General features: G+C 38.4%; 1 protein-coding gene across 3 annotated transcripts in view; it reads left to right on the forward strand.

The window, feature by feature from the left end:
* Positions 1–14,886, forward strand: part of CPQ (carboxypeptidase Q) — a 451,562-nt gene extending 436,676 nt beyond the window's left edge. For 2 of the 3 annotated variants that reach the window (XM_004768524.3, XM_004768527.2), the window contains one exon: positions 14,411–14,886. In XM_004768524.3, coding sequence (XP_004768581.1) covers positions 14,411–14,574 — 164 coding nt within the window. In that variant the 3' untranslated portion in view covers positions 14,575–14,886. The remainder of the gene's footprint in view (positions 1–14,410) is intronic. The other variant, XM_004768528.3, reaches the window with a different exon arrangement.
* Positions 14,887–19,201: the final 4,315 nt, after the last annotated feature.

A 19,201-nucleotide genomic window follows, 5' to 3' on the forward strand; every position in this document is an offset into this window, starting at 1 on the left:
AAAAAAAGTCTACTGATCCTCTCACCAGACTCTTTTGCTTCTAATCATCATCATAACCTTTAAGCCGAACTTTATTCATCTGTAAAACGAGGATAATAATAATTAGAGAATCATTATGATGATTTGATAAGATAATGAATGTCAAATGTTTAGTTAAGGCCATGGAACATAGAAAGTACTTAGTAAATCCTGGCTATGATTATGGTCATGATTTTGTTACCTTTTTCATCATTAAATGATATGTCATTATACAGAACCAATATCCTGGAGACAATAATCAGGAGTGCTATTTCCCAGTCTCTGTACCATGCCCATAGTGAGAGACATCCTCATAAACAGTCTTTGTTGCATTAAAATCAGTGACTTGGAGAGAACAAGGCTTTTTCCCTTTTGAATTTCATCTGTGACATCCCAAGTAGTTTTGGATGTAATCTTAGTCAACTCCCTTTCTACAGATATACTCTACTAGATGGAAAGTTCTGTGAAATTCCATGAGAGCACACACGTTTAAGTTATGCCCACCATTGTTTGCCCAGGGCTTAGCAAGGTACTTGGTACTTAGTAAGAGTTCAGTAGATAACAAATGAATGAACATGATCTGCTTTTCAAAAGCTGTATATCCAGGCCATGTTTGGCAGAATCCCTAGGGCCTGTCTTGCTGTGCAGCAATGAGTTCGACATTGGAAATGTCACTGTGATCATCCTAAGTAGTCATTTAACTTATTTATAATAACAGAACAATTGTTTCTATTCTGTATGAAGTTATCTTTTTATTTTATTTTATTTTATTTGACAGAGTGAGAGGGAGAGAGAGAGCATAATCAGGGGGAACATCAGGCAGAGGGAGGGGAAAAGCAGACTTCCTGCTGAGCAAGGAGCCTGATGTGGGTGGGACTCGATCCCAGAACTCTGGGATCATGAGTGAGCCAAATACACATGCTTAACTGACTAAGCCACCCAGGCACCCTATTCTGTATGAAATTAAACAAGAAATAATTCATGCTTCATGTTACATATCCTTCCTAATGAGGTCTTCTTACCAGTTTAATTAGTAAAGGACTGTATATTTTTACCTTTGTCGAGAATTCTAAAGTCTTTAAGTAAAATGACTTAGGAGATGAAACAGTAGGACTCCTGGTATTATTTATAAATTTTGTGCTGGAAACTATTTCAGGGTTCGTAGCAGCAAATCTCAAGCACTATTTACCTTACCCAGTAATTCAGGAGTTTCAGCATAAATGATGGAACAGCTAATGACATGTTATCCCACAAAGTACCATTAGCTTCCTTTGTCATCCTTGGCCTTTTTTTTTTCTTTCTTAAAGAGAACACAGAAATGTATCTCACCACAGAGGCATTTAATCAAATGTACTATAACTATATTTTGGGTGGCTATTGAGAATAATCACTATTTCTTCATTATAAGAATTTCCTTAAAATTATATTAATGAGGGCCAACCATAAATGCACTGGAAATTTAGTTACATTTAAATGTTAAATTTGCACCATAGTCTTGTAGATTCTCTATAAGTAGATTGCCAGGAGCCAGGATCTTTTCACAAGTGTTAGCATCTAATGGATAATTCTGGAATTGATGTTTTTCTTTAAGTGAAATATGTTTGCATTAAATGCATATTCATTTCCAAGCTCCTTCTTAAACATTTACTTCTTTTGTTTTGGAATTCACAAAGCTTTTTGTGTTTAGCTTATTTTTTCCTTCACTGAGTAATAATTTTTAGAAAGTTATATTTTAGAAGGTTTTATGTGAAAAGAAAGTTTCATCCTTCTAGTGGATAGTCGGCTAAAGGGGCTACATTTAACTGCCAAATGGGAACCTCTCAGGTGACCAAGAAAGAAAAAGCTTATTTGCATAAATAAAATGAAAGCTCAATAGATGAGCCAATTATTTACCAAAATATTCATCATCTAATTGGTGAATTCAACATCTGATTTTGCTCCATTTTCAAGGATGATGGCTTGAGGCAAGAATTATTCACCATGTGTCTATTATTGTTTTTCCTTGGAAGCTGAGGTGGAGGAAAGTTTACTAATATTTTGCAGCATTAGCCAAGTAATTTGTCATCTCTTTGTTGAACCGCCTGCCTTGCACAAAATCATGGACACACTTATTTTGGATAAATTTATGCTGTCTGACACATAAATGAATATGGAGAATAGAAAGAAATCAAGAGACTCTCACTCCTAGATCAGTTGTCTTCATTGACTTAAGCTACTTCTAAATTGATTCACATAACACCATCTTCCTGGTTTCTGGATATGATACATGTTATTCATTAGTACTTAAATTTTATTATATTTTTAAGATAGCCTCTTTTCAGCTGGGATTGTTTTTAGTAGTAAAACTTTATTTTATATATGGTTTCCTATTTTCCATGGTGTATCTTCTTGTGACCTTGACACTATGGTATCTAGAAGTGAAAACAAGCCCATCTCGGTGCAGGCTCATGGTCCATCCAGCCCATAATTCTGCTTCTGACAATGGCCCCCAGAGGAATTTTGTGGAGATTTTGGCTATCCAGTTTGACATGACCTAAAATTATTAAGTGTACCCTCTCAACTAGCTTCATTTCTTTGAAACCAAGTATGGCTTCATCAGTGGTGAATTTATACTTGCTACCCTAAAAGGTGCAATTTTAGCCTGTCTTACTTATTGGGGGGGATAATGGAGATCAACAGTGTAACTGGAAAGGCTTTCAAGACTGATTCCAATTCCAAATAATGATACCAACCCTCAGGTGGACTTCCTTGCAAAGAAATACCTGTTGCTTCTTTTCTTTGTGTGATAGCCAGTTAGTTCTGTATGCACAGCAAACATTCGCTTCCACAGCAAGCCAACCTTTTTGGTTGTAGCATAGTTTAATCAAAGGTTCTTTGAATAGGTAGAAAACCCATTTCTCTTTTCTTACAACCTTTTTTTTTTTTTTTTTTTAACTTTTTAATCATCATAAAGAAGCCAAGGCTTACTCTTACAAAAGCCATGATTTCTTTTTCCTTATAAACTATGTGTTAAAGTGCTTGGATTTCATAACTCCATTAGCCTGGCCATGTGGAAGTGAGACTTACTGGTCAGAGGCTCATAGAGTCTCCCTTTGTGACCACTTTCAGGAACAGACATCCTCCTGTCAAATGGTTGGCCTTCAATACCATAATCATTGAATAGTGGGTGGCAAAATTGGGGCTTCCGCTCTCCCATGTCACCCGGGCATTTCTGCAATACTCCTGCCAACGAGTCTTGGAGAATTATTAATATTCAGTATAGGAAATAAGTCTAGAACAGCATGTCCATGTAATACTTCCAATTTGTCTCATTTCCTTTGTCTCTGCTGGCCAAAAGAATGGGAGGTGTTAAGCAGAGACAAAGGTTTGTATCTTTTTTTTAATTAAATTTTTTATTTTTTTATGAACATATAATGTATTTTTATCCCCAGGGGTACAGATCTGTGAATCTCCAGGTTTACACATTTCACAGCACTCACATACCCTCCCCAATGTCCATAACCCCACCCCCCTCTCTTGGCCCCCCTCCCCCCAGCAAACCTCAGTTTGTTTTGTGAGATTAAGAGTCACTTGTGATTTTTCTCCCTCCCGATCCCATCTTGTTTCATGTATTCTTTTCCTACACCCAAACCCCCCACGTTGCATCTCCACTTCCTCATATCAGGGAGATCATATGATAGTTGTCTTTCTCCGATTGACTTATTTCACTAAGCATGATACCCTCTAGTTCCATCCACGTCATCACAAATGGCAAGATTTCATTTCTTTTGATGGCTGCATAGTATTCCATTGTGTATATATACCACATCTTCTTTATCCATTCATCTGTTGATAGACATCAAGGTTCTTTCCATAGTTTGGCTATTGTGGACATTGCTGCTATAAACATTCGGGTGCACGTGCCCCAAAGGTTTGTATCTTAACACCTGCTTTCTATTGCACAGTAGCTTCATAGCTTTTTTTGCATCTGTAGCCAGAAATCAAAATCTGTTAATTTGAGCAGAATTATTGGAAAACCCAGGATAATTTTAAGGCTTTCATTGTAAATACTGTACTAGAAACAATCTTTAGTCTTTTTAATGCCAAGACCCACATACATTGAATGTTCTGACAGTACATTCTGTCAGAAACCATTTTTTTACAGATGTTTCCTTATTGAGCATCTTTCCCCAAGTGTGGAGAGAAACTGCAGAAAAGAATTTATGAGGAATCACATTGGCTCAGATAGGTGGGACTTTTACTGACAAGAGGCTATGGAAGTGGATAATAAGTTCTATATGGACAAAGGGAGAATAATAAATTGGGACCAATATATAACAAGAAGTAAGATTCAAAATCACCCCTCCAAAAGAAGTATCGATGTTATTTTGTGTTACAAAAATGGACAGAAGCACAGAGTGGTATGGGTGTTTCTCTCCAGCTATATATGAAGCTATAAATACACATACACACATAAATAATAAACTCAAAGATAAAAACCTTATCATATACGAATGTGATTATTCACCTAAGGTTTGTAGGGAGAAGGTACTAAATTACAATTTTCTAAAAGGTAAAATTATGAAGCTCATGTGGAAGTTGGAAGGCTGTTCAAGAGGGAAATAAGAATATTAATGGGTTGGCCCTGGCCCGACTTATCAAAAAGAAAAGAGAAAGGACCCAAATAAATAAAATCATGAACGAAAAAGGAGAGATCACAACTAACACCAAAGAAATACAAACTATTATAAGAACACACTATGAGCAACTCTACGCCAACAAATTTGACAATCTGGAAGAAATGGATACATTCCTAGAAACATATAAACTACCACAACTGAACCAGGAAGAATTCTGGGTTTTTTTGTTTTTGTTTTCCTTTTCCTTTTTCGCTTAGAAGTTGCTTTCTTTTCTGGAGAGCTATGGGTTAGGAAGCTATTAATTAACTGCTTCTTACTCCAATTTTCAATGAGATTTAATACCATAGGGATAAAGCTGCCCTTTTTGAAAAGAAAGATTAAATGTCTACAAAGTCCATGAATTGATTTTGGCAATAATGTTTTTCATTGATAATGTTGCTAAAAGAAATAATAATTTTAATTAAAGTTTAAATGTCTTTTAGATTTTATAGATACTAGGGGGACCATTTTCTTGCAGGGAATAAGTTAAGACCATAACATTCTTCTCTAACCCCACAATTATGATCAGGGGAATGTCTGTAATCCATTCCATTGCAATTAAATTGCATACCCCAGACTGTTCAAGATCTGTTTATAAAGGAGAAATGGATTTTCCACAGCTGATTGCCTGTTAGTGCATCTTTCATGCAACATTGCAGCAGCCAATGTATGTGCTGAAATAACAGGCTTGAATTTAAACTTTCAAAGCTTTCAAATGTCTTTCAAAAACTTCTCATTGCATGAATTGCCTAATTTGTGTACATGAAAATCCACTGATTACAAATGAATGAGAGTCAACCTATGAAAAGAGGAGGATATGAGAATCTTTGTATATTTGCTCCCCCCCACCCCGATCTTTTTAGGAATTAGCAGGTATTCAGTCTTGTTCCAATATCCTGCACGACCACAGTCATTACTGAGATCTCTCTGTGAAGATTGGAATCTGCTGTGAACAGTATGGGGCAGGTTGGATATTTCTTACAATATTCATTGGACCATCTTCACCCAGTCACACAGCTGGAAAATATTTTCTGACATGAATGTTTATAGAAAAAGATTCAGAGAGGAGAGAAAGGGATGGGAAGGAGGAGAAGGAAAAATAATCCAAACAGGTCGAGGTGGGGTCATATAGAACAGACATCATGGCCCAGCTATTTCATCTTTAAGAACACTTGTCAGAACTTTAACTTACTAAATTCCAACTTTAAGTCCCTCCAAGTTGCATTTAATTGATCAAGTTGCTGTGTATATATCGGGTCATCCCTATGGATCTCTAACATCTGTAATAAAGTACTAAATGAATGCCTACTAATTTTGACCAGAACCTTGAAAGTCAGATCCTAGGAGCCCCATTTCATGAGTGAGAAAACTAAGACTAAAAAGGCCTTATATGATTCACCCAAAGTCACCCAGTTATTAAGCAGAAGAGTTTGAATTTGAACCTAGGCCCATCTGACTGTAACACCTGTGTTCCCAGCTATATCTCCCTGTGTAGGTCTAACTTCTTGGCTGACATACTCAAGGATACATGTCTTCACATCCTTAAATTCCAAGTGTCCCTTAGAAATAATTTCCTAACAGTGAACTACCCTAATAATGCTGTAGTTTTTTTCCAGGGGGTGAATGTTGGCCTTCAGAGCAGACTCCTTCCTACCAGCTTTCTATTTCTAAAAAGCGTTTGATGATTCCCTGTTCAGAGCTCATATACCTGTCAAAAGAGACTGCAATTTATCCCCAGGGAGAGTTAACACTCCCTCCACCCAAGAGAGCATGTCAGGTGCTCTCAAAATTGAAATGCAGGCTCTCCCTCAGTGCTGGTCTTTTAGATTAGTAGCTGTCACTGATAAAATGTCTCCTTGGAATTGCGGAGACAAAGCTGCAAGGCAGCCAAGAGGCCCACCTCCTATCGCCTGTGGTTATCAGCATTCTCATTGGTAATATCAGATTTTCTGGAGTTGTTTTAGTTATATAAAATGTTCATGGGAACTTCGATGATCTCTGAGGAAATGCCTTCTCTAACGCTCCAGTTGTGAGGGGAGGCAGCCAAATTCCCACCCATCTGGCAGGCAAGTTCTTTCAATCTGAGACTGAACGGGAATTTCAGAGGCCTGGAGAGGGCACACACAAGTCTATCTTGCTTCTATTTTTTCAGTCTGGAATTTGGAGCCTTTCCCATAACCCATCATGCAGTATCTTTAAGAAGCGCTGGATTGCAGGAAAACAACCCCAAGTGAGCCATACTCTGTCTACTGGAGTAAAATGTCCTTTCCTGTTTCTTCGGGTACATGATTCTAATTCATCTTCCATCTACCCTCGGTGACTTTCATTCCTTGAACTTCACTCTTGACTTTGTCCTTAACTTGCACATGAATTTGTATTCCACCTGAAGCTCTCTGGGATCCAGACAGCATATGCTCCTCACAGGCTCAGCTGGTTCTAAAATGTCACAGTTTCTGTTAAAATGCTTCTTGCTCCTACCAAAGTAAGCAAACAGATTTGTCTCTCCTGGGTGTGCTGTGAGATCATGACATAAGGAATCTTCTGGTTTTAAAATGGACCTCTGGCCTTTTCACTGGGAATTTTGATTATCTTCATCCATATGCTTTCTAGAGAATTTCAGAAACTAGGATATTCTCATGTGGCCCTGGTCTTTGTCACCTGCCCCCAGATGATACCTCTTCTCTAGCCTTCTCTTCACCACCATGATGTTTACAGAACTCCACCTCTACATTCCTCTGGAGATGTCCCTAAGATGGAACTCTAGTCTCCCTGCCTTCCTGCCCTTTGGTTCCCAAAGTCTCCCCATTCCATCTATTTTCAGCTTAATACATTCCATCTATTTTCAGCCTAATATTCAGGACTTTCCACAGTTGGTTACCAATAATTTATCTGCCAATAATTAACCTAAGTTACCCACACAAACACATCACCCAAAGTAGAATGCTCACATACTCTCACTTGGAATGTCTTCACCCCATCTCTTGTCTGTTGATATCTTAAGTATTTATGTTAAAATTCTCTTTTACCACTCCGTATCAATCCTGACCTTTCTCTGTTGTGGCCCTAGAGACTGTTTTGGACTGCATACTAACAAATCACTCCTTCCCTCTGGCTTATGATTGGGTTTGGCCATGGGGAAGCCCCATAGGATACAGGAGGCACCGGCAGGAAACTGATTGATTCCCCGACTTCTACAAATAGCTATGGCTCCCCTGGTGACCCTCTCCTGAAGCCAGAGCTGCTCTCTTTGCCTTCCAAGCCTAGGAGTGGTAATGTCTCTTTCTTGCCAGCCTTGGGATGCTTCATCATCTCTTCTGAGCTTTATTTAACCCCAACCACTCTTTGTAAATAGTCCTTTCATCAAATTCTCCACATTACTTTTTTGGAGGACCCATCTGTTTCCTACAAGGACTCTGACTGGTACAGCACATTCAAGGCCCAGTTCACTCAGAAAATTCACCAGTTTCATTCATTAGCTCAACAAATACACATTCATCTTTTATTTGGCACTATATTATAAGCATTGGTGACAGAGCAGAGAACAAAACAGAGGTATTACCTTCAGAGAGTTTACAGTTTAGTGGGGAAATCAGATGTCAAACATAAAATTATAACAAAAGGTGGTGGAGATTATAAGAGAAGTATGGAGTGCACACAGCAAGAGGACCTAGTCTAGGGGCCAAAGGTCATTCAGATACACGAGGCATCTGCTGTTTCTTTGTCCTTTCCTCATGGCACTCAGTACATTCTGTGTTATTATTGCTTGTGGACACTCTGTCAAAAGCTCTCTCTTTTTCTTTTTTTTTTTAAAAGCTCTCTTTTGAAAGACAGAAGCAGCTGTGTCTTTTTCATCTTTACGTCTGCCTCAGTACTTAGACCACTGCCCAGAGTATTGTAGGAACTCAAGTACAATTGCCCAATTGAACTGGACCGAACCTTCTGAATATTTGTGGACCTCAACTCCAGCCCATCCACTGACAGATCCCACTTTTTCAGAGCCATGGGCTAACAGAAAACATGTTTTACCAGTTTAGAAAGAAAAATCATTGAATTGGAAGGACTTTCCTCTACACGGGTGAAGGGTTTGATAGGCATTGTCAGCTTAATACACCCTGTTTTGGATATTTCCTGGCAGGCACTGGAGTCATTAGTTGTCAGAGGTGACCACTGAATTTTTCTTTTATACTTTTTTTTTTTCTTCACTGGCTTATGTTTGTTTAATAGCACTATAGCTGAACTCAGTGTGAAATATGAATGGAGATAAATCCAAATTCTACTTCAGAACAAGAAGTTTAGGGACTTAGATAGAGGTAAACCTTGGCACGAAGTTTTAAAAACTTGGGCTGGGATAGAGAAAATCTAGACAGCATGCTAAGGCCCGAAGATCATAGGAACAAGGACAAGGTCCAATCCACAGGGCAGGAAGTAGAGGACTATAGGAAGAGAACTCTATTAACATGGTAGGCCAGAAGTTTATAGACACATTCCTCCCCCAAAAACTATTTTGGGTAAAATTATAACTGTCTTTCTATAATACATGGCTTAATGAGGCAAAATAAGGAAATTCCTCAGAGATGAAAAATGATAAAGCAAGAATTTATAGAGGTAAGAAAACTCTGGAGCCTGGCATTTGTGTGAGGATATCTGCCAATTTGTTTCCCTGGATCATGGTTTTGAATGAGCAGTGAGTGCATCTGGAGACAAAAGGACCCTAGTGTCCTTATATAAGATATTGATTAACTTTGGCTAAATATATGAGCTAAGATTTCTAGGGTCTCCACTGATGGAATTGAAATAAAGTGTGTCAACTCCAAACTAGTAAATTGGAGAGAAAGAAGGAATGATGGGGGGAAAATCAACACAGAGGAAGGCAAGAAAGGAAAGGGAGAAAAAAAAACAAATCTAGAAAACACAATTAACAAATAGAAAGCAAAAACTAGGATGGCATAAATGAATTTAACTTAATAGTAATCACAATCTTCATAAAGAAATTATACTGTCCATGGGGTGCCTGGGTGGCTCAGTGGATTAAAGCCTCTGCCTTCAGCTCAGGGCATGATCCCAGGGTTCTGGGATCGAGCCCCGCATCGGGCTCTCTGCTCAGCAGGGAGCCTGCTTCCCTTCCTCTCCCTCTGCCTGCCTCTCTGCCTACTTGTGACCTCTGTCTTTCAAATAAATAAATAAAATCTTACAAAGAAATTATACTGTCCAGTTAAAATTCAGACTGTTAGACTAGATTTTTAAAATTCAGCTTTAAAGTCTTCATAACAGAAGCCTCTAAAAACATAAGGAGAAAGGAAGAGTGCAAGTAAAATAATGGGAGAAGACATAAAAACGAGGGTAAAGGAAGAAGGTATGGCTGTATTAAGTATTAGGAAAAACTAACTTCAAGAAGAAAAGCATTACTAAAAATGAAGAGGATAACTACGCATTAATAAAGATGTTCAATTTACCAGGAAGCTGTAACTCTAAATTTGTGTGCCCCTAATAGTGTAAGTTTGAAATATATAAAAAAGAAATTGCTGGAACTGCAAGAAAAAAGAAATCCAAAATCACAGAGGGACATTTTCACATATCCCTCTCAAAATTGATAGCTCAAATAGAAAATAAATCCGTTAGGTGTTAAGAGATTTGAAGAAACAAGCGTGATCTCACGCATATACACAGCATACAGGAATCACGTTCTTTTCCACACATGGAACATTCGTAAAAATGGATCACACAATAGGCCACAGAGAAAATCTCAATGGATTGAAAAGAAACTGTATCGTATAACCTGTATTCTCTATCGGTTCAATTAGAAATCAGTAATGAAAAAATAAGGGAACCCCATGCATTTTAAAAATTAGAAAACACATTCTAACTTGTGTGTCAAAGAAAAAATCAAACCAGGAATTGGTGAACATTTAGAACTCCGTGATCTTGACCATACTCCACAGAGCTGGTGGGCTATAGGGCTGTAGATAGCCGAAGCAGCAGTAGGAGGAAGATTGCAGCCTTATTGCTTATGCTGGAGACAGAACACTGCAAAGCAATAAACTGAACATTCACCTCAAGATGTTAGAAAAAGAAAAGCAAAAGCAAATAAAGCAAAAAGCAAATAAAGCAAATTTTTAAAAAAGCAAATAAGGAAGAAGGAGGGAAGCAATAAACATGAGTAGACATCAATGGAAGGAAAAGCACTCTATAGTAGAGTGTTCAAAAAAGTTCTTTATTTTTTCTTTTCTTTTTCTTCTTTAAAAGATTTTTTTTTATTTATTTCACACAAAGACACAGCGAGAGAGGGAACACCAACAGGGGAGTGGGAGAGGGAGAATCAGGCTTCCCGCTGACCAGGGATCCTGATGTAGGGCTCCATCCCAGCACCCTGGGATCATGACCTGAGCTGAAGGCAGATGCTTAACGACTGAGCCACCCAGGTGCTCCCCCAGTCTTTTTTTCCAAAAGACTAATAAGACTGACAAACTGCTGACAACAGCTGCTGATGAACAAAAAAGAGAGAAGACACTAATAACTAATATGGAGAATGAAAAAAAGTTCATTCCTATACATGCAGACATAAACAGAGATAAAAACGGGATATTACTGATAATTTCATGCTGATTATTTTGATTTTGATTATTTTGAATATTTGGGCAAAACTCACACATTCCTAAAAAATATAATTTCCAAAGTTAATTCAGGAAGAAATACAAAATCCCAGTAGCCCCATAACCAGGATAGAAATCAAATCATTAGTTAAAATATTTCCCATAAGCAAATTATCAGACTTAAATGGGTTCTTTTGGGTTTGGGTTTTTTTTTTCTAGATTTTATTTATTTATTTGATAGAGAGAGACACAGCAAGAGAGAGAACACAAGCAGAGGGGGAGGGAGAATCAGGCTTCCTGCTGAGCAGGAATCCTGATGCAGGGTTCCATCTCAGGACCCTGGGATCATGACCTGAGCTGAAGGCAGACGCTTAATGACTGAGGCACCCAGACACCCAGATGCGGGGACTTAGATGGTTTTGTAAAGAGTTCTTTAAAAAAAAAAAAAAAAAAAAAAAACAACAAAAACAAAAACCAGGAAATGAATCATTCTTACACAAACTGCTCCCGAGTGTACAAAAGAAGGAACACCTGCCTTTTAATGAATCAGATATATCCTTGATGCTAAAAAAGGATAGCCACAAACAGAAAATGCCGTTTTTTTAAATGTATAATTTACAATTATATGCTCCTTGGAGAAAAGATAACTAACAAAAAGTATGCAAGCTGCATCACAAAACTTTAAAGATGCTACAGAAGACTTGAATAAATAGAAACATTTTCATGGATAAGAACACAATATCCTAATATAAAGATGTGAGTTCTCCTGAAATTGACATGTGGATTAACACAACTTCCATCAAATTCCAAGAATATTTTTTATGCAATTTAAAAATGATTCCAAACTTCATCTGAAAGATCAGTTAAGAATAGGAAGACATTCCTGAAGGGGAAGGAAGAGAAGGTGACAGAATTTGCTCTGCCAGATTATAAGACATAGAAAGCAGTAGTCACTAAGCTACTAGTAGTAATTAAGATACTTCTTATTCTTAGTATCTAAAATATTTTAAGAATTCCTACAAATCAATAAGAAAAGATAAATCTATTGAAAATGAGCAAAAATAATTTCACAAAAGAGAAAACATAAATGACAAAAAATACATATATGAAAACATGTTCAATTTCATTAATAATTTTAACAATTAAAGTTAAAACCATAATGAGATAATATTTCATACCCACAAGATTAGCAAATATTAGCCTGACAAAAGCGAGTGCTAGAGAGGATGTAAGACAAGAGGAGGACTCAGATACTGACAGCAGAAGTGCACATTGAAAAGGGCAGCATTTTGGAATTACACGATAAAATTGAGCACACACCTCTCTATAGCCCAGGAATTTCATTCCTTTATTTAGATGCTAAAGAATGCTGCTAACAACATATAATAATAGAAAACTGGAAGCAACCTGAATGTCCATCATCAGGAAAATGTATAAATAAATAGAATGAAATAATATACAGCAATAAAAAATGAAAATACTACAGTTAAACGTACTGAGTGGGAAAAAGCAAGTCACAGAAATATATCTGGTGTCTGTTTCAAAGGCAGACAGTGTTAAACAATTATTTACTTACTTACTTATTTATTTTTTAATTTTATTTATTATATGACATATAAACATACAGTGAGACTATTTTTTAAAAAGTCAAGGAGTGATTAACACACAAGCAGAACGGAAAAATGGGGACCTCTGGAGGGAGGAAGGGATTGGCAAGGGGTGGGGGAACTCATAAAATGGGCTTCAGAGGTACTGGTTATATCTTCCTTGCATTGGACTGTGGACATACGCGTACTTTTTTATATTGTCACCCGTCATGATACGCACTTGCATTCTCTGCAACCTTATGTGTGTGTAGTTCACTATAAGACAGTACGTCAATAAGTTAATAAGGCAAGAGGATAAAGAACTGCAGTTGGAATCCACAAACTGAGCCCAGGAGGTTCCTAAGGTTGACTAAGGGATGGCAGAGACTCCCCAGGGCTGTGAATCATGGTGAAAGCTAGAAAAAGCTTCACTAGAGAAAGAAGAAAGCTCATAAGTGGGGCAGAGGTACCTGCTGATGTCCTTGGAGCTTGTTGGGAAATCTTATGGAAAGTATCATATCCTTCCCTCCATGATTTGAGAAGAAACCTTGAGCAAAAGAGTGTGAGCTTTCTTTTGTATCCAGGAAGGTACATAATTTGCACTCTGGCAGATACAAAAGTAAATGTTATCTTTTTTTTTTTTTTAAGATTTTATTTATTTATTTGACAGAGAGAGATCACAAGTAGGCAGAGAGACAGACAGAGAGAGATGGAGGGGAGCAGGCTCGATCCCAGGATCCTGGGATTATGACCTGAGCTGAAGGCAGAGGCTTTAACCTTAACACTGAGCCACCCAGGTGCCCTGCAAATGTTATCTTTTTATAAATAAATAGGATATTTGTATCAGTTACTTAAACAAATAAATGTTTATTTTCTTTTATGTGGCCAATAGTCCAGAAGTAGGCATTGGAGAGCCTGTTCAGTGGCCTAGTGATGTTTTCTAAATCCAGGCTCCTTTTGTCTTTACACTTGGCACTTTTTAGTGTGGGGGCTTTTAGCCCCATGTACTTCCAAACTTTTTATCTCCTTTTTTTTTTTTTCATCTACTTTTAACACAGCACAAGGGCATTTTCCTGACTCTTGTTGGGAAAGTAAAGACTTTTCCTAGAACTCTCCTAAAGCCTGCCACTCACATCCTTGTAGTAAGTATGGTGTCCACTTGGCCATTTCTTGCTGCCAGACAGCCTGGGAGAGTAATGCTTTTGCATGGTAGCCTGCACAGTAGGACCAGGAAGAATGAAGTGGGGAAGAGTAGTTTCTGAGCAGTGGTTTCTGAGCAGTTCTTCCACATCTCTGTCGAAATACTTCGCTAAGAATTCTTCCTCTTCCTGAGATCAAGAGTCTCTTACGGTTTGTCTCCATAAGAGTTTCTAAATCTCAGGAAACAAACTGAGGGTTGCTGGAGGGAAGGAGGGTGGGGGGGATGGGTACGGGGGAGGGTATGTGCTGTGGTGAGCGCTGTGAACTGTGTAAGACTGATGATTCACAGACCGGTACTCCTGAAGCAAATAATACATTACATGTTAATTTAAAAAAATTCTTTCTCTTTCCTTCCCAGGAGCCAGTCTAGTTGATGACCTCTATAAATATTTCTCCTTCCATCACTCCCATGGAGATACCATGACTGTCATGGATCCAAAGCAGATGAATGTGGCTGCTGCTGTTTGGGCGGTTGTCTCTTACGTCATCGCAGACATGGAGGAGATGCTGCCCAGGTCTTAGCGAGAACAAGCAAGCAAGCCCTTGTGTCCTTTCTGGCCAGGAATTCTAAGAATGCAGCTCCAGGAAGTCCCTCTGCAACTAACAGTTTGATCTCACCTGATCCATTTTCAGAGCGTAATACTTTCTCATACTTTCTGTTGCCATCTTTCTCAATACTTTCCAAATTCTCTGTTTCTAAAGGAAGAAATGATCCCCACTCCCACATACAGTCAAAATATGGTAGGGATCACAGTGGGGACCTTTCTTTATACCACCTGTGAAAATTATTGTTTCTGCTTTGAAGATAAATACTCAATAAAAATTTGGAAGATCTCTGGTTTTCATGTGTGTGTTTATAAACATTGAATCAAATACAGTGACACCAATTTTTATGTTATTTTTTGAAGGAGTCGAGGAATGCAAAATTGTAGTATGGTCTTAACTGAATGTGTAGAGGCATTTGGCTTTCTAATTTGTACATTTTCATCTCACTAGAATTTTTAAAATGAAATGTGAGTTTTTTAACTAACAGGAAAAAAAGATGTCACCATTTGGAGATAAAAATCAAGTATATATAATCTAGTTGCCTTACTAAACGTAAATGCTAAGGCCTATCACCAGGTAAGTGATGATAATATTTTATATTTATGTTTTACATATTTCATACAGTATTTCTATGAAGTTGGGGCTTATTCCCATTTTTCTGTTAGTGCAGTTGAGACCCAGTGAGGCTAAATAATACTTACAGAGCCTAATAGAGCAAAAACATTGATCCTTGCCCACTCTGGGAACAATACCTACTGTTCTTTCCACACAATGTCCAGTATTCAGTTAAAAAAAATTTTTTTAACTGCAAGAAAAAAACAAGTGCATAGTCAAGAGTTAATGCAGATAAGAGAGCCAGACTAAGAGATAACCCAGAGGCTGGAACTATCAGAGGGGACTCTAACGTAACTGTGACTGATACATTAAAGATCCAGGACTATGTGTATGAACAGAAGGAGAATTTCAACATAGAGATGAAAACTATAAAAGAGTCAAATGTCAATGCCAAAATAAAAAATATAATAACAGAGATGAAGCATTTCCTTGTTGGGTACTTTAGCAGAATGAACAAGACTGAGGAAAGAATAGATGAACTCAAAAATAGGTCAATAAAAATGGCCCAAACTAAAGCACAAAAGGAAGAATTAGTGAAGGAAAACAAGGATCAGAATGGAGCTTTCAAAGGACGTGGAGATGCAACATGGGGATTTTGGGGGATAGGAAAAGAATCGGGAAGGAAACAGACCATAAGAGACTCTTAATGTCACAAAACAAACAGGGTGGTATGGGGCAGGAGGGGGGTCGGGAGAGGGTGGTGGGGTTATGAATTGGGGAGGGTATGTGCTATGGTGAGTGCTGTGAAGTGTGTAAACCTGGCAATTCACAGACCTGTACCCCTGGGGCTAATACATTATATGTTTATTAAAAAAAAAAAATGGAGCTTTCAAGAGTTGTGATCTAATGTGTTTGTGGTCTAACATACATGTAATTAGGTATCAAGGGGTCTAACATACATATAATTAAATATCCAGAAAGAGCAAAGTATCCGTTTTATTAATGCTAATAACGAAAAGAATTGGCAAATACAATAGGTCTTTCATTTCTGGCAAGGCAGCAAACTGGTACTTTGACCCTTAAACTGAAAACCAAAAATTTGGATACCATCTGAGAAACACTTTCTTAAATAAATGAGTTAACTGGTTAAAAGGCAAAGAATATTAGACAAAAAACTAAGTGAAGGGAAGAACCAAGAGGGAGACACAGAACATTAAACCAGCTTTCTCTCTGAAGAAAATTTGCAGAAGGTGGCAAACTTCACTTCCATTTTCACCGCCTTTCAGGGCTCAGAGGACTCTAGACAAATCCCAAAGCCTGCCATAATAGGGATACTAGAGAACCCCCAATAAAACTGAGACCTCAAAGGATTATACATCAATACTATGGTGAACCAAAAATAAATTTGAAGACTGCCAGGAAAATTACCGTTATTGAATAAGTGGTGAGTGTCTGAAGAAATTCCCATAAATAAAGCTATAATAAATATAAATACAAACTCACAGTCAAAAAAAATTTTTTTTTTAAACAGAGAACCATGACATTCTGAGCAAAAACAAAATTAAAAAATAAAATTTTTTTTGTCTCTCTGCCTGCCTCTCTGCCTACTTGTCATCCCTCTCTCTGTCAAATAAAATAAATAAATAAATAGATAAATAAATAAATAAATACCATAATTGGAGAAACAGGAGGGAGGAGTCAAGATGGCGGAGAAGTAGCAGGCTGAGACTACTTCAGCTAGCCGGAGATCAGCTAGAGAGCTTATCTAAAGATTGCAAACACCTGAAAATCCATCGGCAGATCGAAGAGAAGAACAGCAATTCTGGAAACAGAAAAACAACCACTTTTTGAAAGGTAAGACCGTCGGAGAAGTGAATCCAAAGCGACGGGAAGATGGACCCCGGGGGGAGGGGCCGGCTCCCGGCAAGTGGCGGAGCAATGGCGCACAAAATCAGGACTTTTAAAAGTCTGTTCCACTGAGGGACATCACTCCAGAGGCTAAACCAGGGCAAAGCCCACGCGGGGTCAGCGTGGCCTCAGGTCCCGCAGGGTCACAGAAAGATCGGGGGTGTCTGAGTGTCGCAGAGCTTGCGGGTATTGGAACGGGAAAGCCGGCTACAGAGACAGAGCCGACAGTAAGCTCGCAGCTCGGGGTGACCTTGAACCGGTCGCAGGCTCGGTGAGCTCGGAGCGCGGCCGGAGGTCAGGCAGACGGGAGTAACTGGGCGCTGTTCTCTGAGGGCGCACTGAGGAGTGGGGCCCTGGGCTCTTGGCTCCTCCTGGCCGGAGTCCAGAAGGCCGCCATTTGTATTCCCGTCCTCCAGAACTCTACGGAAAGCGCTCAGGGAACAAAAGCTCCTGAAAGCAAACCCGAGCGGATTACTCACCCCGGCCCCTGGTAAGGGCGGTGCAATTCCGCCTGGGGCAAAGACACTTGAGAATCACTACAACAGGCCCCTCCCCCGAAGATCAACAAGAAATCCAGCCGAGACCAAGTTCACCTACCAAGGAGTGCGGTTTCAATACCAAGGAGAGCAGCAGAATTCCAGAGGAGGAGAAAGCAAAGCACGGAACTCATGGCTTTTTCCCTGTGATTTTTTTTTTAGTCTTGCAGTTAATTTAATTTTTTTCTTTTTCATTTTTTGTTTTTTTTTCTTGCCTTCTGGTACCTTTTACCTTTTTCTTTTTTAACGTTTTTTAACCAGTTTATCTAATATATATATTTTTTCTTTTTTATATTTTTCTTATTTGTTTTCTTTGTTAATTCTTTTCTTTTTTTTTCTTTTTTCTTTTTTTTCTTTCTTCCTTTTTGAACCTATTTTTATCCCCTTTCTCCCCCCCCCCCCCAGATTTGGTTTTTCTTCTAATTTGGTTAAAGCATATTTTCCTGGGGTTGTTGCCACCCTTTTAGTATTTTTACTTGCTCCTTCATATACTCTTATCTGGACAAAATGACAAGAAGGAAAAATTCAATACAAAAAAAAGAACAAGAGGCAGTACCGAAGGCTAGGGACCTAATCAATACAGACATTGGTAGTATATCAGATCTAGAGTTCAGAATGACAATTCTCAAGGTTCTAGCCGGGCTCGAAAAAGGCATGGAAGATATTAGAGAAACCCTCTCAAGAGATATAAAAGCCCTTTCTGGAGAAATAAAAAAACTAAAATCTAACCAAGTTGAAATCAAAAAAGCTATTAATGAGGTGCAATCAAAAATGGAGGCTCTCACTGCTAGGATAAATGAGGCAGAAGAAAGAATTAGTGATATAGAAGACCAAATGACAGAGAATAAAGAAGCTGAGCAAAAGAGGGACAAACAGCTACGAGACCACGAGGGGAGAATTCGAGAGATAAGTGACACCATAAAACGAAACAACATTAGAATAATTGGGATTCCAGAAGAAGAAGAAAGAGAGAGGGGAGCAGAAGGTATACTGGAGAGAATTATTGGGGAGAATTTCCCCAATATGGCAAAGGGAACGAGCATCAAAATTCAGGAGGCTCAGAGAACGCCCCTCAAAATCAGTAAGAATAGGCCCACACCCCGTCACCTAATAGTAAAATTTACAAGTCTTAGTGACAAAGAGAAAATCCTGAAAGCATCCCGGGAAAAGAAGTCTGTAACATACAATGGTAAAAATATTAGATTGGCAGCTGACTTATCCACAGAGACCTGGCAGGCCAGAAAGAGCTGGCATGATATTTTCAGAGCACTAAACGAGAAAAACATGCAGCCAAGAATACTATATCCAGCTAAGCTATCATTGAAAATAGAAGGAGAGATTAAAAGCTTCCAGGACAAACAAAAACTGAAAGAATTTGCAAACACCAAACCAGCTCTACAGGAAATATTGAAAGGGGTCCTCTAAGCAAAGAGAGAGCCTACAAGTGGTAGATCAGAAAGGAACAGAGACCATAAACAGTAACAGTCACCTTACAGGCAATACAATGGCACTAAATTCATATCTCTCAATACTTACCCTGAATGTTAATGGGCTAAATGCCCCTGTCAAAAGACACAGGGTATCAGAATGGATAAAAAAAAACA

Source organism: Mustela putorius, unplaced genomic scaffold (assembly GCF_011764305.1).
Source record: "Mustela putorius furo isolate JIRA1106 unplaced genomic scaffold, ASM1176430v1.1 tig00000228_pilon_pilon_pilon, whole genome shotgun sequence".
NCBI lineage: Eukaryota > Metazoa > Chordata > Mammalia > Carnivora > Mustelidae > Mustela > Mustela putorius.